This window comes from Gorilla gorilla, chromosome 4 (assembly GCF_029281585.2).
Source record: "Gorilla gorilla gorilla isolate KB3781 chromosome 4, NHGRI_mGorGor1-v2.1_pri, whole genome shotgun sequence".
In the NCBI taxonomy this organism is placed as follows: domain Eukaryota; kingdom Metazoa; phylum Chordata; class Mammalia; order Primates; family Hominidae; genus Gorilla; species Gorilla gorilla.
The window spans coordinates 42,555,918-42,581,917 of record NC_073228.2 but is presented as its reverse complement, the minus strand read 5'-3'; the positions used below and the strand labels follow the sequence as shown (position 1 = coordinate 42,581,917).

The 26,000-nt window shown below is 55.8% G+C and overlaps 1 protein-coding gene across 1 annotated transcript; it reads left to right on the top strand.

The window, feature by feature from the left end:
- The first annotated feature begins 704 nt into the window (after positions 1-704).
- NGFR (nerve growth factor receptor) lies at positions 705-23,594 on the top strand. Its single transcript, XM_004041428.4, has 6 exons — positions 705-895; positions 7,475-7,616; positions 11,686-12,045; positions 15,829-16,081; positions 17,304-17,464; positions 18,121-23,594. The coding sequence occupies exons 1-6, from the start codon at positions 830-832 to the stop codon at positions 18,420-18,422; spliced, it is 1,284 nt and encodes a 427-aa protein (XP_004041476.2). The 5' UTR covers positions 705-829; the 3' UTR covers positions 18,423-23,594.
- Positions 23,595-26,000: the final 2,406 nt, after the last annotated feature.

Genomic DNA, 26,000 nt, shown 5'->3' with positions numbered 1-26,000 from the left:
AGTGCATGAGAACGGTATGGGCACACGTAAGTGCACGATCACACATACAAGTGAGCTTGAGAGTGTGTATTCCTGTGCACTGTGTGCACAACTGTGACCCCTTCAAACCCCTCATTTGAGAATCAAATGATGTCGGAATGGACTCCACCTTGAATGTCGATGGCCGAGGTCAGGGCGCCTGCGCCCCTCCCCTCCCCCAGGCCTCTGCCCAGGGATCTCCTGCACTGGGAAGGGGAGGGGTGGGGATAGGGGTGGAGGTGGGGTGATGGACTGAGATGAAGGGCAGGGAGGGCAAGCGGGCATTCTTACTGATAGGGGGCAGTTAGGGAGCAAGGCTCCAGGGAGAAGGTGAAGCCAGAGGCGGAGGAAGATGGGTAAGAGAGTGAACCCTGTGGCGGGCCGCAGCCGGAGAGGAACAGGAACCGCAGTGGGGACGCCCTGGTCCCCGGGCCCACAGCATCCGGGACGGACGCGCAGTAGCGCTGGCCGGGAACTGGGTACCAGGGCGGGATGGGTGAGAGGCTCTAAGGGACAAGGCAGGGAGAAGCGCAGCGGGGTGCGGGGAACCGCACGCCCTCCCTTTGCCTCTGCTTCCCACCCCGAGGCGGCGGGGCGGGCGGGCGCGGTTCCGGGGGTGGGCGGGCTGGGCGGGGCGGAGGCGGGGCCGCAGCACTGGCTTCACCCAGCCTCTCCCGCCCGCAGCCAGAGCGAGCCGAGCCGCGGCCAGCTCCGGCGGGCGGGGGGGGCGCTGGAGCGCAGCGCAGCGCAGCCCCATCAGTCCGCAGAGCGGACCGAGCTGGAAGTCGAGCGCTGCCGCGGGAGGCGGGCGATGGGGGCAGGTGCCACCGGCCGCGCCATGGACGGGCCGCGCCTGCTGCTGTTGCTGCTTCTGGGGGTGAGTGTTAGCTGGAGGGGGCCCGCTCCCTTTCCCGGGATCAGAACTCCGAGAAGAGCCGGGCGCCGCCACCAAGGAAACAGAACAGAGCATTGGGGTCCCAGATACTGAGGATGGGTGGTGGGAAAGGACCTCTGATGCCGGGACCACGAAGGAGGGTCTAGGGTTCCCGGAGCGCAGAGGCGACTCTCCAGGGTGGAGATGCGGGCAAGACCGGAGCACGGATGCCGGTCCTCAGGTACCGCAGGGGGCGGTGGGGGAGCTGGGAGGGGTCTTTCAGGAGGGGGCATGGGGCTCTCCGATGCCCAGGTTCTTCGGAAGAGGACACTCGAATGCCGGGATCCCGAAGGGACTTTCCCCTCAGCATCTCGGTCTCTGGAGAGTCGTGGGACAGAACCAAGGCGAGAGAAGTAGGGGGAACTGGACGGCGACTAGAGATGAGAGGGGCGAGCTGGGCTGGGGCGGGGAGCCCGGGACGACGGGATGGAACAATGGAGGAGGTCGGAGGGACTGGAGGCAGAGGGGACCCGGCAAGGACAATGGGGACCGGCCAGACAATGGGGGGGAGGGGCGTCGGAGGGAGAGGTTGGGGAGCGGGAGAGAGGTTGAGAAGTGGGTTAGGGAGGGCAGAAGAGGGGCGACGGCGAGGGCGGCAGAGAGATGGAAGCAGAAGGAAAGGAGACAGAGCGGGGCGCGGACCCTGAAGTGGTCGGGGTCCCGCCTGCCCGCTGAGGGACAGTGAGACGAGAAGAGAGAGCAGAGGCTTGGACATTTCCAGCGCCTGTCCCTGCGCTCCTGCTCGCGGCCTCTCCCAGTCCCGGAATTGGGGCTGCGGATCTAAGGCTGGGAGGGGAGTGCCCACTTCGCCGGGGCGAACCCGCTCCCGGGGTTCCCCCACGGCCGGCGGGCTCCTCCGACGCGCGTGTTCTCACGGCTTGAAGCAGCGCAGCGGATCGCGAGGGACGGAGCGGGTGTGCCCCTACCCGGCCTGGCGGTGGCTACGTCTCGGGGTGCAGAGCGCCGGGGCGCACTAGGCGGGGACCCTTCCTGGCCGCGCGCAGCTCTGGCTACTCAGGCGGGAGGCGGCAGGCAGGGGGCGCTGCGGGGCGAGGCAAGTGCAGTCCGCCACTGCCTGCCTGGGGCTGCGCGCCGCTCCCCACCTAGCTGCGCGACCCGAGCGCCGCGCCCACCGCGCTCCGTGGGCTCCCGCGCCTCGAAGGGTCGGGATCCGGTCTGAGCCTCTCCTGGCTCTCGGTGCAAGCCGCTGGGCATCTAACGAGACGGGGGCGCCCGGACGCCTCGGATTCTGTAGCGCGGTATCCCGAGCCACCGACTCGGCAAAGGTCGGCGGGTCCTCCGGGTGGTCCGACGAGATTTTCAGATGTGGCCTGCTTTATGGCCATGAACCGAATGCCCTGGAAGGTCTGGCGACGAAGGAGGCGTCTTCACTCTCCCTGCCAGCATCTTTCATCAGAGCACTGCGCCCCAAATTCCGGCTTTACAGATACGGAAACTGAGGCTCTGAGAGTTTAAACGACTTGGCCAATATCTCACAGCAAGTTGGGCCAGAGTCGTGGCTAGACTCCCCGACCTGATTCCCAGCTCGGTACTCCCCCACCTTTTCAGGGGGCAGCCGCTGTCCCAGCTCGGGGTCACGGCTGCGTTTCCCAGCGGGGGGGGGGGGGGGGTTGACACTGTCCCCAGAGTCCATCGGCGGTAGAGCCTGCGGGTGAGGTGGGCAGAGATTCTGTCCGGGTGCGGGCCCCAGCCCGAAAGCTCAGCCCCAGTTCCCTGGAGCTCTCAGGACCTGTGGCTGCGTCCGGGGATTTGGGAGCGACCGCGGGCACGTCTGCTGACTAACGCCGCTGGTTAGAGACGCTGCTCAGACGCGGGTGGGCGAGCGTGGACCAGGAGAGCGGGGAGGAGGGACCGGATCCCAGAGGGGCAACGACTTGGGCTCCGGGTCTGGGCAAGAGCGAGGGTCCCCGCGCGAAGACCCAAGGAAGGAGGGGAGCTGGGCGTGGAGGACCTGGGCGCTTGGGAAGGTGTACCCCGACAGGAACCTGCCGTCTGCAGCCCCTGCGGCTCCCGCCTCCGCCTCGGCGCGCGGCTGCTCGGTCTGGGATGGCTGTGCGCGGTCCGAGTTTCTTCCTGGGCCGCGGTGAGAGAGAGAGGGCTGAAACCAGAGCGCGTCCCGGCGGGTCGGCTGGCGGGCCGCGCCGGTAATGGAGGCACTTTGTCATTCAGACGTCTGTAACCAGAGCCGCCGGGCTGGCTAATGCGCCTAATAGGGATGGAGCGAGGGCAGCAAATGGGCGTGCGTGAGCGGCGGGGCTGAGCTGGGTGGGTGGTGGATGGGGAGGCAGCTCCGCGGGGGACGGGCCCCTACCGCACTGTTCCAGCCCAGTCTGGCTCCAGCGCCTCGCTTCTTCCCTGGGGGACCGCGTGGGGAGGCGGGAATAATCGCATGTGCTGAGTTCCTACTACGTGCCTTGCACTTCTCTGGTAGTTTCTCTTGAATTACTTAATCCTTATAAGGTCCTTGCAAGGTGAATTTAGTTATTCCCACTTCGCAGTTGAGGAAACAGAACCTTCTAGACTTTCAGGCCCGAGACCAGGCTCCCCCAGTGAGTCAGTGGTGGCGTCTTTGTTGGAACCCAGGATGCTTGGCCTGGGATGTTCTCTTTCCTGCATATGCCAGGCTCCCTCCCGCACCCTACCTTCTAGATCATGGAAGGAGTCGTGGCTCTGAGAGATTAAATCGTGCCCTATGCCTTTGGCCCCACACATTTAGATCTGAGCCCCTTCTCCACACGCAGAGCCCCTGCCCCCTCTCAAGTCTCTATGCTACATTGTCTTGGGTAATTAGCTCCTTTCCTCCCAACTCCTCCCCTATCCAAAGGGAGTGAGGGGTATGTGCCAGTGCCTCCCCTGGGTTTGCATCGACCTCAAAAGGCCCTCCAGGTGTTTGAAAATCTCTCCCATCCCATGGCGGTGACCACGGCCCCATTCACTTAAGAGCCCTTTGCTGAAGCTGTTGGAATGGCCAGGGCTGATTATACTGAAACATTCATATGGTTTCAAATACTTTCAACTATTTTGCTGTTTCTCTCTTTTCTCTAATTAAAAAAAAAATGAAAATTCTTAAAAGTCAATTCATCTAAGGATCCTTCCACCTTAGTTCCTTGTAAGCCTTGAAATGGCCAAAACAAAAAGATTACAAGCGTTCTTAAAAATGAGATGAAATCATTCTGTCAAATGTGAAATGACTAAGTGTAACACATACAGATTTCAGGGAAATTTATCTGTCATTCCTATAAATTAATCCTTTTGGATCTGATTTTGGAGCAATTAGCCTGAATGTTAGTCACCCCTCCCTACTTGGCTAAACTCTCCCCTCCTGCCTGGGGTCTCCTTAAGATGAGATGCTTCTTTGATAACTAACATTTATTAAATTCCTACTATAGACCAGACATATTTGCATAAATTGTTTCACTTAATTCTCCCAGCAATCCTGGGCAATAGACATTATCAACCCAATGTTTTAGGTGAGAAAAACTGAGGTTTAGGGAAATTAAGTAATTTACCCTAAGCAACATACTATTAAGAAGCAGATCTAGGATTTTACAACATAGGGAACATAAAACAAGGACAGGAAATGCATGGTTACTAATTATCTGGCCCCTACTCCAAATGCAGTTTTTAGGAGAAGAGAGAGGACCTCAGGCTGCAGCAGGGAGAACAGGTTTCTTGGCAGGGGCATTTGCACAAAGCCCCCACACCACCCAAGACCACTGTAGACAGATCTCCTCAGCTGTCCAGAGCCCAACTAACTGGAACACAGCCAATGGCCACAAAGTAGACCCTGGAGGACAGAAAAGAGGGGTCCCAAAGTACATAAATACCTTATTTACTTGTGTAATACTTACAGCAATCCTATGATGCAGGTACTGTCATCATTACCTAATTATGACCCAGGACAAGTGTGGAGCCAGGATTCAGAGTGGTGTGAGAGCTCACAGATTGTACTCAGAGGCTTGCCTCCTCCTGGTTCAGATCCTATTTACATACCTTTATATTTTTTATTATTTTTATTTTTATTTATTTATTTATTTATTTTGAGATGGACTGTCACTCTGCCACCCAGGCTGGAGTGCAGTGGCACGATCTCGACTCACTGCAACCTCTGCCTCCTGGGTTCAAGCAATTCTCCTGCCTCAGCCTCCTGAGTAGCTGAGACTACAGGCGCCCGCCACCACGCCTGGCTAATATTTTGTATTTTTAGTAGAGATGGGGTTTCACCATGTTAGGCAGGATGGTCTCGATCTCCTGACCTCGTGATCTGCCCGCCTCGGCCTCCCAAAGTGCTGGGATTACAGGTGTAAGCCACCACGCCCGGCTGGCACATGCCTTTCTACCAAGGCGAGTTCCACAGTTTCTGAAGATTCAATTAGACCTTAAATAGATCAGCGTGGTGGGGGAAGGGTTGCTTCAGGTCACACTCTGGTAGCAGCAAGAAGTGACAACTGATACCTTGACAGGAAGGGAGGAAACAGAAAAGCTATATTAAAAAAAAAAAAAGGCTGACAGGAGAACTCAAAAAGACAAAAGTGTGGTAATTTGGGAAAAGAACACAAGAGTTTCCCTGTATTGCAGCCCAGAGTAATCGCTGGTGTAAATACAGAGTCCCTGAGTCATGGGAAGCCATGAAGGTTTGCTCCAGAGACAGGGAAGGGTGCAGCCACCATGGTGAAAAGCAAAAATGATGAGAGCAGCAAAGCCTGGCAGTCTGGAATCTCGGCTAACCAACAGTCGCTCTCCCAGAGTTCTGGTTAATTGAGGTCATACAGTATTTTCATGTATTTCAACTCCATGCGTGTATGCATTGTGTCCCTACTGCATGCCGGATACCGAGTCAGGCCCTGGGGCAATCCAGCTCCCTCAGGGAGCTGACAGTCCAATGAGGGAGTCTATAAAGTTCAGGCCAGACAAAAGCAGAGAGAACCGGAGAACAGGCTGGATGTGTAACATGGCAGCCCCACCTAATCTGTGAGCGGTGGGTGCAACAGGACCACTTCCTTGAGGAAGTGACATTTAAGCAGAGCCCTAAAGGATGAAAAGAAATCAGAACAGGCCCTTCTGGAATCTTGCCTCTTGAGGGAAAGCCTGCATCTGGGACCCTGAGGCTCCTGGTCTGCAGATGTTCCCAGCACTGAGTGTGTTGCTGCCCTGGAGGAGGTGCGGCAACACCAAGGTTCCCCCTCCTCTGTTGCCTGTGCCTGTCCTGCTGGTCTCATGAGGACCACAGACTCCCTCCTGGGTTGATCCAACCTGTCTATCCCCCTGACTCCTCTGTTTCCTTCCCCACCAAACCCTGATGAGGCCGCAGGATATTTTAAAAGGCTGGAGGGAAAGGAGTGTCTTGGCCATGATCTGGCCAATGTAGAAGAAGCAGAATGCCCAAAACAAGCTTGTAAAGCTTCCCTCTGGTCCCACGACCCCAGAGCCCCTACTTCTCAGCATCAAATGAGGGCTGCATGGTCTGGAGCTAGCAAAGCAGGCTTTGGAGTTTTATTAGACATTAAGTTTTTTTTAAAGGAACAGAAATATACAGCAAGCCTCCACCAGCCCCTCCCCCTGGGGAATCTGGTGTTAAATTGTTACATCCACGAGCAAAGATGCTTCAGTGGCAGGAACCTGACTCCCCTTTCCCTTGGTTCCAGCCCTGTTCCCAGTGGCCACATGGGGGAGGGGGAGGACTGGTGGCTGGAAATCAAACCGTGGCAGGGCAGGGCTGCTGGGTGGTGAGAGCAGCCACTGTCCCATCATTGATAACAGTTCTCCCTTTCTCTCCATCTTGGTGTGAGGCTTTTGCCAAATGGCTGGTCTTTTGCCCTGGCACCAGGCTGTTGCCATCTCTGTAGAGAAATGAAGACTCAGAGGGAAGATGGGCAAGCAAGACCCCCAGTGTAGAGTCAGGATTCAAACCCAAGACCCTGGCCCTCTCCTTTCTGCTCTTGGGCATGGACATCTTCCATTTATTATTTAATATGTGGAATTAAGGACCTGGAGTAAGGCCCTGCTGGCCTTTGTTAGAAAAAGGCCCTCCTCTGGGTAGATACAACCCAGCAGGTGCAAAGCTTAGCGAATGGAGTTTTGGGATAGGTTTCAGCTCTACTTGCCCCGTTGGCTGGGAGCCCTGTGCAAGCTACAACCTGTCCAACCATTCATGACATCCCTCTTGGTAGGCCCTCCGCTGGGCCTCCGGCCACCTTCCCCATGTGGTGTATCCTTGGGATTCCAGGAGTTGCTGTAACCCCAGGATGAACTTTGCAGAAGGTCAGCAGCTGAAGCTCTGACCTCACATCCCCAGCAGCCTGCACGGGCACACTGTCCCTCACTTGCCTTTCCCCTGTCAGCTTTGATGTTCCTAATGCCTCCCTGGTGAGCTCATCCCAGCCCAGGTGGTTCTAATAGAAGGCAGTGGGAGGAGGGTGTTTGATTCCCCGGAAGAACCCCCCACCCAACCCACCCCAGCTTTCTCTTGCCAGTCTGACCCTCCGATCTCCCTCCATCCAGGTGTCCCTTGGAGGTGCCAAGGAGGCATGCCCCACAAGCCTGTACACACACAGCGGCGAGTGCTGCAAAGCCTGCAACCTGGGCGAGGGTGTGGCCCAGCCTTGTGGAGCCAACCAGACCGTGTGTGAGCCCTGCCTGGACAGTGAGTAGAGGGTGGCGGGCAGGAGGAGGGGAGAAGAATGGGAGGGAGGAGAGGGGTGAAAGGGAGGGGCACTGGGGAGAAGCATGCCCAGTAGAGGCCTTATAAGACCACCACTGTAAGGTCATCAGAAGTGGGTCTGACCCAGTGTAGGAGGCGCTTCTCCCAGATTCGAGAAGCTGAGAATGGAGAAGGGAAGTGTGCAGAGGGAGGAGGGGAACCCCATGGGGGATCTCCAAGGGGTGCCCATTCCCAGCTCTGGAGAAGGCAGAGGCTTGGTAGAAGAGTGTGGCTGGGCAGGGAGGAGTAGCTGATGCTAAGACCAGCTAAAAATATCATCTGCACTGCAAAATCAATTGCTGCCACTTATCCCCTTTGTGTTTGGGGGAAGGGAGAGGAGGATCAAATCCTGGCTGCCCTGAAGGCTGACCTTGGGGGATCCTGGGGGTGTGGCTGTTCCTCCCTACAGGCCAACTCTTCTCCAGCTTTGACCAGGAAGCAGAGTTTTCCCGAGGCAGCAGGGATGGGGGTCAGAGTGCCATGAAGACGTCCTTACTGTGGGGTGACAGAGGGGAGGGGAGACGGGGAGCTGTGCCCATTCCTGCCTGGGATTTCTTTCTTTCTTCCTTCCTTCCTTTCTCTCTCTCTCTTTCTTTACCTTTCTTTCCTTTCTTTCCTTTCCTTCCTTCCTTCCTTCCTTCGACAGAGTTTTGCTCTGTTGCCCAGGTTGGGAGTGCAATGGCATGATCTCAACTCACTGCAACCTCCACCTCCTGGTTTCAAGTGATTCTCATGCCTCAGCCTCCTGAGTAGCTGGGACTACAGGTGCATGCATGCCACCATGCCTGGCTAATTCTTGTATTTTTAGTAGAGATGGGGTTTTACCATGTGGACCAGGCTGGTCTCAAACTTCTGGCCTCAAGTGATCCACCTGCCTCAGCCTCCCAAAGTGTTGGGATTAGAGGTGTGAGCCACCGTGCTCGACCCTGCCTGGGATTTCTTTCAGGAGGGGAGAGAATCTCATCTTCCCGGGCTGGTGGGTCTGGGCCCCTTGGCCCCAGTCTTGTCCAGGGTCTGAATTCCCTCATGCTTTTGAGTCAGGAGTCTCGGTCCCTGATCGGTGCCCCCAGTCCTCAGTTGCTGCCTTTGGGCCGTGGGCTCCCTGCCCTTTTCCTGACTCCCTGCCTTCTACCTGGCACTCGATGCCCACCTGGAGGGCTCGAGGGAACCATACTCAGATTATTCTTTAATCCGGCTGGGAATAAGGGCATAGAGCTGGGGCCTCTGAACCCACCTGCGGACCTAGTGTTACCTCTGGATGTCCCCCTTGAGTCTATCTGTCCTTCAGGCAACCCCAATTCTTGGTGTTCCCCAGACACACTGTTTTCCCATCTCTGTGCTTGTGGATCCTGTAACACCATTCCCCAGCCAAGAAATGCCTGGGCCTATGTGTGGAGGTGGGACATCCTCCGATGCCTTTGCCATCTTGCTTCATGGCCACCTGCTCTGGCCCTGGCCTAACAGGGTTTCCATTCCAGGGCGGGGGTGGCCAACCATCAGCTATCCCAGAACCTCCAAATCTGCCTCTCTTGCTTCCTAGACTCCAGCCCAGGACTCTCCTCCCAGGACCTAAATGATGGGAACCCTTTCCCTTCAGTCAAAGGACCTTCAGCAGGAGGTGGGGCGGAGGACACCAGGAGAGGGAAGTTCCAGAATCTCTGGAAGGGAAGGGAGGCAGGCAGAGAGGTGGCTTTGAGAATCCTCCCTTCCACTTCCTCCCTCCCCTCCATTTTCCCCTCCTTCCCTGTCTCCCCCTCCTCCACCTCCAGCTGCATTAACAGGCTGCCTTTACAAGCCCACTTAATGGGACGGAGACCCCAGCAGACTTTCCCTCTACCCTTAAAATGTTTCCACAAGGAAACCTATTAAGCCCCTGCCTTCATTCTCTGCCAAAAAAGACCACATTTTTCACACCACCTAAAACCCTCTCCCAGGAGTTTTCTGCTAATTTTCTGTGTTTTGCCATGAGCAGGCTTCTCCTCTTCCCCTCCTGTGTGACTAGACTTACCCTCCATCACACGCCAGCCAGCCAGGACCCTCTTGTTTGTATAGCTCAGACATCCTGCCTTTGCTGTTTGTGTTTGGATGTTCTTTTTGCTGTCTGACCATATTCCTACCACCAAAGTTCAATGTCCTCATCGCTCTCCACCCCCAAGGGGCCCAATCTTTATAGGATCCCAACTACGTGCCAAGGCTTTATGGCTGAATTTCATTTATTCCTCACTACAACCCTGTGACTGCAGATATTGCTCCTTATTTTTACAGAGAAAGAAAAAGCTCAGAGAGGTTAAGTAAAACACCCAAAGTCACACAGCTTATAAGCGATGGAAATGGATTTTGAATCCAGATCTGCCTGCTCCTAGGAAAAGGGACCAGGGTTCCTCTGTCAGAATTCACTTGAAACTGAAGTCTCCCTCCAGGCCCTTCTTCCTAGGTCTTTTCTTCTCTCCTCTACCCTTTTTCTTTTCTTTTTCTTTCTTTCTTTCTTTTTTTTTTTTTTTTTTTGACAGCGTCTCACTCTGTCACCCAGGCTGGAGTGCACTGGTGCAATCTTGGCTCACTGTAACCTCTGCCTCCCATGCTCAAGCAATCCTCCCACCTCAGCTTCCCGAGTAGCTGGGATTACAGACGTGCACCACTACACCCAGCTAATTTTTGTATTTTTTGTAGAGATGGGGTTTTGCCATGTTGGCCAGGCTGGTCTTGAACTCCTGGCCTCAAGTGATCTGCTCGCCTTGGCCTCCCAAAGTGCTGGGATTACAGGAATGAGCCACCACGCCCAGACTTTGTCCCCAGTTCTGCCCCTTTCACTTCTCTCTGGCTTTTCCTTCTTTGCCTCCTCATCCCCCCACCACACCCCCGAAGCCAGTGACCCCTTGCTCCATCTTGTCTCTGATGCCTTTGAATAATGTTGAGACCCCCCCACAGGCCTCAGTTTCCCCCCAATGGCGCTTTAGCCTTTCTGCTTCTGCTTCCACATTCTGAACAATCTGTCCTTCCCTGGTTCTCAGGTTCCTAAATCTATGCTCTTCCTGTCCTTGGAGCAAGGATAGGTCCTGCCAGATCCAGGGTGGCACAGAGTTCCCCACCCAGAGCTGGAAGGGGTGAAGAAGATCTGGCCCTGTTCCTTCCCCTCCCTGTACAAGGAGGCAAGGACCCTGGCATGCGCGGCCTCCTTCTCCTTATTCTGGAGTGCACATCCAGTAATTAAGAAAACATGAGTGAAGAATGAGCTTGGACATCTCCCTTGCATCCTGGCTGAAAGGGCAGAGGACGCATGTGCAGATCTCAAAAGGGTGATCATATAGTTGTGCAGCTTGTGTACTGCTCAACAATATCCATCTGAGAGAGTGAGTGTGGGCTAAGAGCCAGCTCTCTAGCTTCAGTGGCTCCTGCCTTACCTGAGCCCTCTTGCCTGCAGGTCCGTCCCCACCCTCAGGATCCAAGCCCTTCAGCAGCGTGGGGGTAGTGCCATGGGTGGGAAATTCTGCTGTCTAACCCCGGTCACTCCCATTCAGGCTGCATCTGAGCCCACACCTGTGTGGAGAGGAACTGAAGGCAGATGAGGCAGGAGGCTCCCTAGGGGAAGGCCTACCTTGCCTGGACTGGGTTAGCAGCCCAGCTCTGGCCCGCGGGGAGGGCTGGGTGGGAACCACGTTCAGATTATTCCTTAATCATTCTGGGAACATAGTACAGGCCTGGGAACTCTCAAAGAGAATTTGCCAAGAAACTTAGCGGCACCAGCTGGGTTATGCCGGAAAGCCTCCCGGCCGGCCAGTGCTTCTGGAGCCTGGAGGATGCGGCTCCGGGCCTCCTCCCCCTTTCCCAGTTGGCTGCCACCAACTTTCACAGGCTAGGGGTCAGGGTCCCTTGGAAGAGGGTGGGAGCCGATGAGAAGGCTGAAGGAGGAAGTCAGCGTCCTGGCAGGCAATGGGGGAGGGAGAGACTCCAGCTCCTGCGTCCCGGGTGCCCAAAAGAGCAGACGACTAAATCTGGTGTCCGCTGCGCTCAGGCGTGACGTTCTCCGACGTGGTGAGCGCGACCGAGCCGTGCAAGCCGTGCACCGAGTGCGTGGGGCTCCAGAGCATGTCGGCGCCGTGCGTGGAGGCCGATGACGCCGTGTGCCGCTGCGCCTACGGCTACTACCAGGATGAGACGACTGGGCGCTGCGAGGCGTGCCGCGTGTGCGAGGCGGGCTCGGGCCTCGTGTTCTCCTGCCAGGACAAGCAGAACACCGTGTGCGAGGAGTGCCCCGACGGCACGTATTCCGACGAGGCCAACCACGTGGACCCGTGCCTGCCCTGCACCGTGTGCGAGGACACCGAGCGCCAGCTCCGCGAGTGCACACGCTGGGCCGACGCCGAGTGCGAGGGTGAGTGCGGTTCGGGGGGCGGGGGGAGTAGGGGTGCGGGGGTGGGCTGGGGGCATAAGGAAGGGCGCTCTCTGGAGGTCGACAAGGACCCTGCCTGGCCTGCTGGGGCAGCTTTGTGACCTTGAGGCAGCGTGCACCTTCCCTGAGCTTCAGTCCTTTCCTGGTAACCTAAGGGAGGAGGTCATTCCCGATCCTGTCTCAGCAAAGAACCCCTCTCTGTGTTTCCTTCTTTGGGCTGTTTGGAAAGTGGGCGTTCTCAGCGTCCCAGGCCGCGGGTACTACATTGTAACTCATCCTCCGGGACGCATTTCTCTGTGGCTTCCCGCTAGTGATTAGCTGAACAGCAAGCAGCTCGAAGGTGGCCACTACCCTCAGGGCACAGAACGGGAGAGGTCTGATCCATGAGGCAGGCTTTCTGAACTGGAAGAGCAGCTTGAGGACCCTCAGGAGCTGGGACCCTTTGACTCTGAGCCCTGGTCTAGGTCCATGGTGGGTTTTGGCTCTGGGACCTGAGATGGAACCCACCCTGTCCTTGACTGACGTTAGGGAGTCCACTCCTGTCTCTGGGCCTCGGTTTCCTCACTGGTCATATGGTTGCCAGGGTTGTTGCGGGTTAGGGAATACAGTGGGGCTGGCCCACTTCAGCTTGCCCTGTCTAGGGGAGGGGTCAACCGTGTTCCGCAGTTTAGTGAAGGATGAGGGGCATGCAGGGAACACTAAGGAGGGGCTCTGTGGAAGAAGAAGGAGGGGAGGGGCAGACCTGGGGCTCAAAAGCCCGGGGACAAGGCAGTGCATGCTCGTGGCTGTCAGCTCCAGGTATGGATGGGAGCTGGGCGTGCCCACCTTAGCCAAGCACAGGCCCCAAGGAGATGGGGTGGTTCTTGGGATGGGAGAAGGAAGCCCCATGGGAGCCAGGGCAGAGCTGTTTTGGTCTCTGGTTGGTGACGTCCATCTCAGGGGAGACTGGTGGGCTTTTCCACTTCGGGGAGAGGCTGGCAGTGCCTTTACATCCTGTCCATCATCCTGTGGCCATGCACACATTGAGCTATTTCCCTTTGAGACCTAACCTGCATCCTCAGGTTGCCTTTACCCTGAGCAGGCAATACAGTACCTCCTTCAGTGAGCCCCCAGTTTGATGGGAGAGATAGCCTTCGCCCAGTCTAATGAGAGAGACATGGTCCCAGCACTTAGTCCCCAGCTGAAGGAGAGATAGCTCTCACTTTAGAGATCCCCCATTCTGATGGAGGCAGCAGAGCTTCTGCCTCAGTCAGCACCCAGATCTCCTGCCCCTGGGGACCCTCCAGTCTGATAGGGGCTCCAACAACCCACACCTGCCTTCCAAGTCCTGCCATCTCTGGCTTTAGGAGCTCAGGATGGGGAGGGCTGTTACGCTGGGCTAAGGCCAGGTTGAGCTCAAAGCTTCCTGCCTTGGAGAATGAATGAGGAGTAGGATGTGGTGGTTCTGGTGGCAATTGCCCTGGGCCAGGAGACAGGCAAGTGGCATCAGGCGCCAGGCAGAGCACAGGGAGGGTTTCAGCAGCCAGGCATCAGGCAAGCAGGCAGCTCATTTCTGTAGGCAAGTCCAGACCAGCCAGCTGGGGGCGGGGCGGGGGGACTTAGGGGCGCTGCTAGAGCAAAGAAAGGTGGTGACTGTGGGAGGAGCAGGCTTTGTCTTTTGGGGCATTCACAGATTCCTCTCAGATACCAGCCCACTTTCCCAGCCACCCCGAAGGAGGAGGGTGCTCCTGAGGGAGTGTTCATCCCTGACCCTGTTCCCCTTTCAGCTTCAGGCTCTGAAGGGTTAAATGTCAGCTCTGGGACAAGAGACCATTTCAGGAAATGGAATTTGATTCTTGGTTTTGTTGCCCCCTCCCCTCCAGCGTACCATACTTTCCCCGCATTTACTTACGTTTCAGGTGTCAACATGGTGACTCACCCACCCTCAGGGCAGAAGGGCTACCCGCTGCCCCAGTGAAATTCGGTTTGAATAGGGATAACCTGGTCCCTCCATGCAGCCCGGAAATGGCTGTCAGGACCTGCCAAGGGCTTAGTAGGTTGGAATGCTAGTGGACATGGCCACATCTGGATCTCATCCCCCCGCCCCCGTCAGAGGGGATTGGAGAGATGAGGGCAGCTCCCCAAGAGTCAGTGCCGCCTCTGGTCTGGCCATGCCTTGCTACCCTCCCAGCCTTCCCCTACCATGCTCTGATCTCGGTGATGGTCTCATTCATTGGGCACCCGGACATGTACACTCCTTCACCCTCTGGCTTGGGGTCAGTCTGAGCTGAGCTGTGTCTCCAGCCTCTGGACTTGGGCTGCCCCCCAGCTTGCCCAGTCCCCTGGCAGAGCAAGAGAAGACCCTCCCCAGTCCAATGCTCCACCTGGGGCTGCCAGAAGACAGGGCTCTGTCTCCTTCACTACCTCTGGCCCCTCCCAGGACGGAGACGGGGAAGGGTGGTTTGGGTGACAGATGGCAGTCCCTCACTGCTGGCAGCCAGATGGATTCTAGATTCACATCTGGGGGCTTTGCCCCTCAGAAGGTGCTGAAAACGGGCCTTTGAAGCATTTTCATCTTGAGTGGAAGAGGCCAGAAGATGGGTGGCAGCTTCCACTCCTGCTTGGGTGGGCAAAGTGGGGGCTGGGAGGGCAGAGCTGGGAGCAAGTTACCCTCCCCTTCACCCCATTGGCATGCCCTGCCTGCTTTCCCTCCCTGCCCCAGGCGTGGGAAGTGAGGAGGGATGGGGTAGGCAACATCGCCCAGACAAGTATCCCCAGGCCGTCCAGAGCCCACAACCCCTAGCACTGCCCCTGGCTGTGTGGCAGAATGGAAAATCCCACCCACTGGTGCCAGGAAGGGCTGGGTCCCCTGCCAGGGAGGCTGGCAATGCCCAGCTAGCATGAGAGGGTCTAGGTGGGTGGCAAGTCACAGTCTCCCCTCACCAGCTGAGGCATTGAGCTGGACCTGCCTCATGGACCCCTTCTCCACTGGCTCTCTGCTTCCTGACCAAGGAGGGTTGGGGCTACCTGATGCTGTCGTCTCTGGGTGGCAGGATCAGGCTGGGTGGCAGGATCAGGCTAGGTGGGAGCCAGGCAAGACAGGAAACAGAGGCTGGCCACTGTCCAAGGGCTGGCTGGAGGGAGGCAATCCAGCTGCCCCCGCATCCCTCCTTTCCACCCAAGCCTAGAGCCTGAGACATGAGGTCAAAAAGTCGGGGAGTGCTCTCAGGGAGGTGGTGTGGGGGAAGCACCTCTCTGACCAGACCTGTGTACCCTCTTCTTTCCTTAGGACAGGGGTGACTAGGGTCATCAAGGACAAGCTGGGGCCAGAGAGACATTTCCCAGAGTGACTCCAGCTCAAGGCCTGCCTGTGGTCAGGCTTCTTTGTGTGTTTGCTCCTAGATAGGCCTCTCTAGGTACTCAGGAGGTGGAATAGAATTCCAGGACCATAGCCCCAGATGGAAGGGAGCTTAGAGACTGTCTCTCTTAATAGCCCCATTAGATAAATAAGGAAATCGAGGGTCTGAGATAAGAAGGGGCTGGGCCAGAGTCACCCAGCAAGTCAGTGGCGAAGCTGAAGGAGATGCAGCTCTGTGGGCCCACAGGCCTTGCTCTTTAGCGTCATGACATCATGCACGCAATCCCAGCCCCCACGCTGTGCATAACAGCTGGGCACAAGAGCACCTGGACCCAGGGCGGGGACACAGGAAGAACACGGCAGTGGGTTAGAGCTAAAAGGGAGGAGCGGGGGAAGTGGGTCCTCACTCCTGTGGCCTTTTCTCCCAGAGATCCCTGGCCGTTGGATTACACGGTCCACACCCCCAGAGGGCTCGGACAGCACAGTCCCCAGCACCCAGGAGCCTGAGGCACCTCCAGAACAAGACCTCATAGCCAGCACAGTGGCAGGTGTGGTGACCACAGTGATGGGCAGCTCCCAGCCCGTGGTGACCCGAGGCACCACCGACAACCTCATCCCTGTCTATTGCTCCATCCTGGCTGCTGTGGTTGTGGGCCTTGTGGCCTACATAGCCTTCAAGAGGTAAGAGAGGGCACGGTGGTGACAGAGAGGGGAGATGTTTGCCCTCAAGGAAGACTTTGCTGTGACCTTGACCTGAAAACATACACACCCTTTTAACTCAACCCCAAACCAAGCTCATCCTCACTCATCATCTGCCGCCCCACTCCAGGGTGCAGCAGGTCAGCAGGAGGTGAGGGGAGAGGATCCACCTGTCCTGTCCTGTCCTCTCCTGTCCTGTCCTGGCTCCAGCCCCTCCCACTCCCATGCCGCACCACTCCCTGACTCCCCACCCCCAACTGCTTGTGTCCTCATCCCCAACCTCCTTCACCCCACAGTCACCTGCATGTGCATATGTCTCTTCCCCTTTGCTTGTCACACTGGGAATGCTGTGGCACCCACATCCAGGAATCCAGGATATGCACGAACTCCCATAAGGCATTTTAAAGCTTTAAATGCATTTTCCATTCTTTCTAAAAAAAAAAAAAAATCATCAAAGTAACACATCCGTGTTTAGGAAAATGCAAACAAGACCAATATCTTTCAAAGCAAAAAGTAAAAGCCCCCTTTTATCTCCCCAAATCCTACTTCTCTCCTTATTGGAATCTGTTTGAAATGGATCCTTCCCAACTATTTTCTGTGTGTCTTTTTTATAAACATGTATATAAACCTTTTATAATTACATGTAAACATGGAGGGCTTTTTAGGCATCAGTGAGATCCCATTGTACATATTCTACAGCTTACTTTTTTCACTCAATCTCCCTCAGGAGACCTTTCCTCAGGAATGTAGATTAGCTGATCATTTGTAACCACTCATTCAATAGTATGGATGGATGGTAATTTATTTAGCCAGTCCCCTATTGATGGACATTTGTTTTTTTTTTTCCAGTTTTTTGTTATTGCTTATAATTGCAGAGGAAATCCTTGTATATATCACTGCCCACATGTGGGAGTATTTTAGAAGGGTAGATTGGGAGAAGAGGAGTTCCTGAGCAGTCACTTTTGCTGCACTGCTCATTCCAGGAACATTTACTGAACACTTACAGAGGGCCCCTCTGCCCTCATGGAGCTTTCAGGGTAGGTGGGGGGCAGATGTGCAAAGAGGAGCCTTAGATGCTGGGGTGGCGGTTATAGTTGGGCACCCGCCATGCCCCTGGCCCTCACACGGCAGAGCACAGATACTCAGCTGCATCGGCCACTGAAGCCCCTCGCCCCCTGAGACCTGGCCTGTCCTCTGGCTCCAGGTGGAACAGCTGCAAGCAGAACAAGCAAGGAGCCAACAGCCGGCCAGTGAACCAGACGCCCCCACCAGAGGGAGAAAAACTCCACAGCGACAGTGGCATCTCCGTGGACAGCCAGAGCCTGCATGACCAGCAGCCCCACACGCAGACAGCCTCGGGCCAGGGTGAGCAGCGGCCCGCTGGGGAGCTGAGGCGGAGCTGAGGCTGAGGAAACAGAAGCAATTAAGATTAGACTCCAGGAAGGACTGTCGGGGGGTGCGGCAGGGCTGGCTCAGCGGTGCCCCTGTAGATGGATGGAGAGGCTGGCCGAGGGGAATGGGAGGGAGAGGTCCTCTCTAGAGGAAGGACTTGGGAAATGGAGGCTTTTACAAGTTGAAGCATCCAGACTCATCAAGCTAATTGTCCCCCCTGGGGGCTAATTACTGCCCAAAGTAGCTGCAATTAGCCTTCTGCCCTGGACTTCTGGGGAACAACTAGTTAAGTGTGTACCCTAATTAGTGGCCCATAGCCCAGCTCCGGGACACTTGCTGTAGTTGTCTAGAACTGAGAAGCCCTGTCTCCTCCTCTGCCATGATTAATTGCTGGGGGGGAAGAGAGGATGGATGGGGATAGGGATTGGGCTGGAGTGACAGGAGGAAGGGACAACGAGTCCCCCCAGGTGCCTTCACTTCCTGGTGCCCCACCCAGGACCTTGTCTTGGCCCCAGGCCTCCAGATGGGGAGGAGCACTGCCTCGGCCCTTCTTGGGTCTCACCCCAGGGCCCACTGTTGGGGAAAGGAGTTCAGGGGTAGGACCTGACTCTCCTCTGGGTTCTCTGCAGCCCTCAAGGGTGACGGAGGCCTCTACAGCAGCCTGCCCCCAGCCAAGCGGGAGGAGGTGGAGAAGCTTCTCAACGGCTCTGCGGGGGACACCTGGCGGCACCTGGCGGGCGAGCTGGGCTACCAGCCCGAGCACATAGACTCCTTTACCCATGAGGCCTGCCCCGTTCGTGCCCTGCTTGCAAGCTGGGCCACCCAGGACAGCGCCACACTGGACGCCCTCCTGGCCGCCCTGCGCCGCATCCAGCGAGCCGACCTCGTGGAGAGTCTGTGTAGTGAGTCCACTGCCACGTCCCCGGTGTGAGCCCAACCAGGGAGCCCCCGCCCCACCCCACATTCCGACAACCGATGCTCCAGCCAACCCCTGTGGAGCCTGCACCCCCACCCTTTGAGGGGGGCCCGCCTGGCAGAACTGAGCTCCTCTGGGCAGGACCTCAGAGTCCAGGCCCCAAAACCACAGCCCTGTCGGTGCAGCCCGTGTGGCCCCTTCACTTCTGACCACACTTCCTGTCCAGAGAGAGAAGTGTCCCTGCTGCCTCCCCCACCCTGCCCCTGCCCCGTCACCATCTCAGGCCGCCTGCCCCCTTCTCCCACACTGCTAGGTGGGCCAGCCCCTCCCGCCACAGCAGGTGTCATATATGGGGGGCCAACACCAGGGATGGTACTAGCGGGAAGTGACAAGGCCCCAGAGACTCAGAGGGAGGAATCGAGGAACCAGAGCCATAGACTCTACACTGTGAACTTGGGGAACAAGGGTAGCATCCCAGTGGCCTCAACCCTCCCTCAGCCCCTCTTGCCCCCCACCCCAGCCTAAGATGAAGAGGATCAGAGGCTTGTCAGAGCTGGGAGGGCTTTTCAAAGCTCAGCCCGCCCCCCTCATTTTGCATATAGGTCAGTGAAGCCCAGGGAGAGGCCGTGATTCGCCCAAAGCCAGACAGCAACGGGGAGGCCAAGTGCAGGCTGGCACCGCCTTCTCTAAATGAGGGGCCTCAGGTTTGCCTGAGGGCGAGGGGAGGGTGGCAGGTGACCTTCTGGGAAATGGCTTGAAGCCAAGTCAGCTTTGCCTTCCACGCTGTCTCCAGACCCCCACCCCTTCCCCACTGCCTGCCCACCCGTGGAGATGGGATGCTTGCCTAGGGCCTGGTCCATGATGGAGTCAGGTTTGGGGTTCGTGGAAAGGGTGCTGCTTCCCTCTGCCTGTCCCTCTCAGGCATGCCCGTGTGACATCAGTGGCATGGCTCCAGTCTGCTGCCCTCCATCCCGGCATGGACCCGGAGCTAACACTGGCCCTTAGAATCAGCCTATGGGTCAGGGAGCAAGGACCCCTCACCTTGCAACACACAGACACACGCACACACACACACAGGAGGAGAAATCTCACTTTTCTCCATGAGTTCTTTCTCTTGGGCTGAGACTGGATCCTGCCTGGGGCAGCTGCCAGAGAAGCATTGGAGGGAATTGAGGTCTGCTCAGCCGTCTTCACTCGCCCCCGCGTTTGGCGGGCCAAGGACTGCCGACCGAGGCTGGAGCTGGCTTACAAGGGCTTACACATGGAGGAATGCTCCCCCATCCTCCCCTTCCCTGCAAACACGGGGTGGCTGGGCCCAGAAGGTTGCGATGAAGAAAAGCGAGCCAGTGTGGGAATGCGGCAAGAAGGAATTGACTTCGACTGTGACCTGTGGGGATTTCTCCCAGCTCTAGACAACCCTGCAAAGGACTGTTTTTTCCTGAGCTTGGCCAGAAGGGGGCCATGAGGCCTCAGTGGACTTTCCACCCCCTCCCTGGCCTGTTCTGTTTTGCCTGAAGTTGGAATGAGTGTGGCTCCCCTCTATTTAGCATGACAAGCCCCAGGCAGGCTGTGCGCTGACAGCCACCGCTCCCCAGCCCAGGGTTCCCCCAGCCCTGTGGAAGGGACTAGGAGCATTGTAGTAAATGGCAATTCTTTGACCTCAACCTGTGATGAGGGGAGGAAACTCACCTGGGCACCTGGGGAGTGGGACAGAGTCTGGGTGTATTTATTTTCCTTCCCAGCAGGTGGGGAGGGGGTTTGGGGGCTTGCAAGTATGTTTTAGCATGTGTTTGGTTCTGGGGCCCCTTTTTACTCCCCTTGAGCTGAGATGGAACCCTTTTGGCCCCCGAGCTGGGGGCCATGAGCTCCAGACCCCTAGCAACCCTCCTATCACCTCCCCTCCTTGCCTCCTGTGTAATCATTTCTTGGGCCCTCCTGAAACTTACACATAAAACATAAGTGATGAACATTAAATAGCAAAGAAAGAAAAATAGTACAAAGAGATTTTCTGGAAATACACATGGTTTGAATTGTTTGGGATTGGGTGTGTGGCAGGGACCCAGGTATAATTTCCAATTCGGTCAGTTCCCGCCCTCTTTTCCCCCACACCAAAAGGGGAAGTTTTAACAGAAATCCAGTAAGTTCCCATGTATCACTATGGGGTGAGGTGGGGAAGGAGAAGGGGCCCTTTGCTCCCAGATCTTGGAGAGGGAAAGTGAAAATGGCCAGGCAGGAAGCTAGCCAGCTGTGAACTTGACCAGATGTCAGAAGTGAAACTGACCACAGGCAAGTCAGAGGCTCGCCAGGAGGGCCAGGTCACAACCCCACAGCTCCCAGCCACCCACATGGCCTGGGAGACACACACACATACACACCACAGAGAGAGAGAGAGAGAATCTGGCTCCAGATGGCCTAGCAGGAGGCATTCGGCAGGCCTGGCCTGGAGTTAGGCAGGCAGGCCCCTCCCTTGTAGCTCTCGTGGGCAGGTCCTAACCCAGGCTCCTGACAGCCTGGCTTCGAGCCCGGCCTGGCCCAGGCCTGGGAGCTCCCAGGGCTGCAGGGCTCCTGGCCCTGGGCCTGTGCCTGTCTCTGAGGCTCAGCCTCAGCCCCCGCTGGTTGTTTGGCCAAGTCCTCTGGGGAGACTGGCTTGTGGTCACTGAGGAAGACAAAGGGAGGCTTGCTCTTCCAGTAAAAACAGCAAACAAGCCTGCCTGACCTCCAGATCCAGGGAGAAGGGCCAACCAGGCCCAGCCAGAGTCAGACAAGGGTGGAGGGGAGATTCTCTGTCTTCCATTCCCCTCCTACGCCCCCAGACTGTGAGGGGTGTAAGGAAGATGGAAGATGTTGCGGGAGGGATTCAGAGTAGGTAAGAGAAATAATCCTGGTACTTGGAAAATCAGTGTGATGGGAAAGACAATCTCCGTCTTGAGCGAGGCTCCCATCTAATGAAGGAGACAGTCCCAGAATTGAGGATATTCTAACCTCAGGAAGGAGGCACACCTCCTATCCTAAGGGTGCCCCCATGCTGACAGGGAAATATACTCTTTGACCTAAGAGTGGCTCTCCACTCTGCCCAGTCTCTTGTCTGGTGGGGGAAAACCAGATGCTGTCCTGTGAAATAAGGAGAACTCAAATCCCTGCCTTCACCAGCCTTACATTCTTGAGGGAGCTAGAGCAGACAGGCCCTCTATGGTGTGTACTGCTATAATTGTGGGGGGGACCCTAAGCAAGACCCACCCATACCAGGGGTCAGGGAAGGTTTGCCAGAGAAGGGATATGGAAGCTGAGTCTTTAAGGATGAGTGGAGTTAACTAGACAGGTCGGGGGGAGAGTGCTTCTGGCAGAAGAACCAGCTCAGCAAAGGCCCTGGAGGGCGCCAGCACAGAGCACACGTGGCCTGGGGAGGCTCTAGGGCCCAGAGCCCAGAGAGTGAGTAGGAAGGTGATCAGTGGGGCCTCATTGGGGAGGGCTTGTGAAGAGACACGCTAGGGGGTCTGGACTACATTCTTGGAACACTGGGGAGCCACTGGGGGGTTTTAAGTATAGGAGTGCCATAGACAGACTTGTACTTTATTATTGATTATTTTTTATTTTTTAAAATTTGAGACAAGGTCTGGCTCTGTCACCCAGGCTGGAGTGCAGTAGTGTAATCTCAGCTCACTGCAGCCTCAACTTCCCAGGCTCAAGTGATGCTCCCACCTCAGCCTCCAGAGTAGCTGGGAGAACAGGCACACGCCACCACACCCAGGTAATTATTTTGTACTTTTTGTACAGACGGGGTTTCGCCATGTTGCCCCGGCTGCTTTTGAACTTCTCGGCTCAAGCCATCCTCCTGCCTTGGCCTCCCAAAGTGCTGGGATTACAGGTGTGAGCCACCACACCCAGCCCAGACTTGTACTTTAGAAAGCACTAGCTCCAGCTGCAGAGTGGAGGGTGCTGGGTGGAGCAGGGTGGGCTGAGAGGTGGGAGTCAGTGGCGGCCTGAAATCAAGGAGGAAGCATAGGGGTGGTGAGAAAAGGGGCTTTTAAAGAGCTCCTCAGAGCAAGGGGCATGGGGTGGTGGGTAGGGAAGTGACTGACACCGTCCAGGGGCTCGTAGGAACAGGAGGGCTAAGAACCTTAAAGAAGTTTGATATGGTTTGACTTTGTGTCCCCACCCAAATCTCATCTCAAATTGTAATCCCACCTGTTGAGGAAGGGACCTGGTGGGGAGTGATTGGCTCATGGGGGTGGTTTCCCCCAAGCTGTTCCTGTGATGGTGAGTGAGTTCTCACAAAATCTGATGGTTTAAAAGTGTGCGGGCCAGGCGTGGTGGCTCACACCTGTAATCCCAGCAAGTTGGGAGGTCGAGGCAGGTGGATCACCTGAGGTCAGGAGTTTGAGACCAGCCTGGGCAACCTGGTGATACCCCATCTCTACTATAATACAAAATTTAGCCAGGCCTGGTGGCGTGAGCCTGTAATCCCAGCTACTCTGGAGGCTGAGGCAGGAGAATTGCTTGAGCCTGGGAGGCGGAAGTTGCAGTGAGTCGAGAACACGCCACTATACTTTAGCCTGTGACAGAGCTACACTCCGTCTCAAAAAAAGAAAAACAACAACAACAACAAAAAAAACTGTATGGCACTTTCCCCCACCGCCCTCGCTCTTCCGCTGCCGTGTGAAGAAGGTGCCTGCTTCCCTTTCGCCTTCCGCCATGATTGTAAATTTCCTGAGGTCTCCCAGCCATATGGAACTGTGAGTCAATTAAACCTTTTTCTTGGTTGGATGCAGTGGCTCACGCCTGTAATCCCAGCACTTTGGGATGCTGAGGCAAATGGGTCGTTTGAGGTCAGGAGTTTGAGACCAGCCTGGCTGACATCGTGAAACCCCAGCTCTACTAAAAATACAAAAATTAGCCGGGCGTGGTGGCACATGCCTGTAATCCCAGCTACTCGGGAGGCTGAGGTGGGAGAATCACTTGAACCCGGGGGGCAGAGGTTGCAGTGAGCTGAGATTGCACCATTGCACTCCAGTCTGGGTGACAGAGCAAGACTCTGCCTCCAAATAAATAAATAAATAAACCTTTTTCTTTATAAATTACCCAGTGTCAGGTAGTTCTTTATAACAGTGTAAAAATGAACTAATACAACATGGTACCCAAGATTCCCTCTGCAGCACCCCCACCATCACATTGTATAGAAATCCTCTTTGCCTCCTTCCATTTTTCCTTCTCTGATTCCCTCTCAACAGCTAAAATGCTTCACCAGCTTTCAGCTTACCATTTTTTTGTTTTGTTTTGTTCTGTTTTTTTAAAGAGATAGGGTGTCCCTATGTTGACCAGGCTGGTCTCAAACTCCTGGCCTCAAGCAATTCTCCCATCTTGGCCTCCCAAAATGCTGGGATTACAGGCATGAGCCACTGCACCCAGCCTGCTTACCAATCTTAGTGTGGCCTTGGAGGCTGTGTGGAAGCTAAGTGCTTAAGGATGAGTGAAGTTAACAAATGGGGAGAGGAGAGTGGTTCTGACAGAGGACCCAGCTCAGCAAAGGCCCTGGAGGGCGGGAGCACAGAGCACAGGGGCTCCCCCAGACTCACTGCCTTGTTGTAGCCATCCTCCTCCTCCTCCTCATCCCCAAGTCAGGCCTTTTATAATTCTTCAAGTGTTGCTGGTCCCTCAAGCCACAGGGCCTTTGCACACGCTATCCCTTCTGGCTGGAAGGACACTCTTTCAAACCCTTTTCCCCAAGTTTCCTCAGCCCAATACTTTCTTAGGGCAGCCCTCGCTGAACTCTGGGCCGAAATCAGGTTTCAGAGCACACCACGTTCACTGCCTTTCTTTAGACACTTCAACTCTCTTCGTAATTAGGCACCCGTCTGAGTGATTATTTGATTACTGTAAAGTCCAGAAAACCTGAGACAGGGTCTGGTTTTGCTCATCTTCTAATCCTTAGCACCTTGCCTGGCATATAGTTGGCACTCATAAAATTATGTTGAATAAATGAATGAGTGTGGTCTGAGGCAGCTCCATCCAATAAAAATATGATGCAAGTGACATATATGTAATTTAAAATTTTTAGTAGCCACATTACACAAGTGAAAAGAAACAGGTGAACTTAATAATATATTTTATTTAGCACAATAAATCCAAAATGTTATTTCAACATGATTGTATACATAACATATCGAAATATTATATATAATATTTAAAATATTAAGATATATATATGATTTTTTTTTTAGAGTTGGGGTCTTTCTATGTTGTCTGGGCTGGTCTCGAACTCCTGGCCTCTAGGGATCTTCCTGCCTAGGCCTCCCACAGTGCTGGAATTATAGGCATGAGCCACCCACGCCTGGCTCAATATTTTTAAATTATTAATAAAAAATTTTACATTTTTGGTCCTACCAAGTTTTCAAAATCCAGTGTGTATTTTATTCTTGTAGCACATCTCCATTTGGACTAGCCCTATTTCAAGGAACCATCCTAGGCAGCTCAGCTCGTGCCTCCCAGAGCAGGGACTCATGCTGAGCCCTCAGTGGGCTCCGCGGCAGAGGATAGATACTCCTTTGCTTCTTCCTGTGTCATCCATCTCCTTGGGCTTGAGGACTATAGTTCTCCCCTCCTCCTCTCCACTGCTACCCCAAAGCCTCTCTCCTCTGGGCCCAGGCCTGGAGGCTGTCTCTGTCTCTCTCACCCTCCAGGCTGGAGGATCCATGAGCCTTCATCTCTGCTGGCCCATCAGGGTCCCATCTCTTCCCCTAGTGCCTCCCTCTGCTCTTTCATCCAGGGTAGTGAAGCAGCGATGAGACTTGGAACAATGTGAAATGCCTCTTCATCCAGTGGGGAGGGGCGTGGGGGTCCACTGAGCCTGTAACCCTGTGCTCTAGGGTAAGAAGGGGCTGGGCCAGCTCTGGGGTCAAGAGAAGACACTTCCCATGATGCTCGGGCTGGAGGTCTGCTGACCATATGCCTGGGGGAGGCTGCTTCTCTGATAATGCAAAGCAGATTCCTCCCAGCTCTGTGGCAGCTGGTGGGCAGAAGGCCAGGGGACAAGGCTGGGCCCCCAGGCATCTGGATACAGAAGAGCTGAGGCAAGGAGGGCTCCTTCGTCAGCCTCCTGTCCCCCACCTTACACTCCTCCCAACACCCCTGCCCCCACACTGACCCTCCCCAGCTACAACAGGCTCCCCTCCACAGTCTTCTTGCCCTGGGCCATGCCCGGGCTCCAGATCTCTGTCTAGCTCCATCAAAGTGGGGGGCGGACATTCTCAGCACACACCCTTAGGGTCTCCAGCACAACACCCCTATTCAGATCATGCCCACACGCAGGGTGATCCCTCCCAGGCTCAACTGGAAGTCAGGGTTTTCCACAATAATCCCCACTCCCCAATTCCCATGATACTCCAGCTGGGGCATCTACCTATTCCAGCCTTCCAACCATCCAGGGTTGAGTCCAAAAACATTTCCCAAAGGCTCCATCATGCAAGAACATTCAGGAACATTCCAGCTCTCACCTCCCATCCCTCACAGGGCACTCAGTCCTGCCCTCTTCCCACAGTATCCAGGAACTTCCCCATCCCTCTGCTCCCTTCCCGACAATCCCTGCTCCAGCCGTTT

Bases quoted from the DNA above. Each gene is read 5' to 3' on its own strand.
- NGFR (XM_004041428.4), top strand. From the start codon at position 830: ATGGGGGCAGGTGCCACCGGCCGCGCCATGGACGGGCCGCGCCTGCTG. The intron at 7,617-11,685 runs GTGAGTAGAGGG...CGCTGCGCTCAG, and splicing joins GTGTGAGCCCTGCCTGGACA to GCGTGACGTTCTCCGACGTG. The intron at 16,082-17,303 runs GTAAGAGAGGGC...CTCTGGCTCCAG, and splicing joins GCCTACATAGCCTTCAAGAG to GTGGAACAGCTGCAAGCAGA.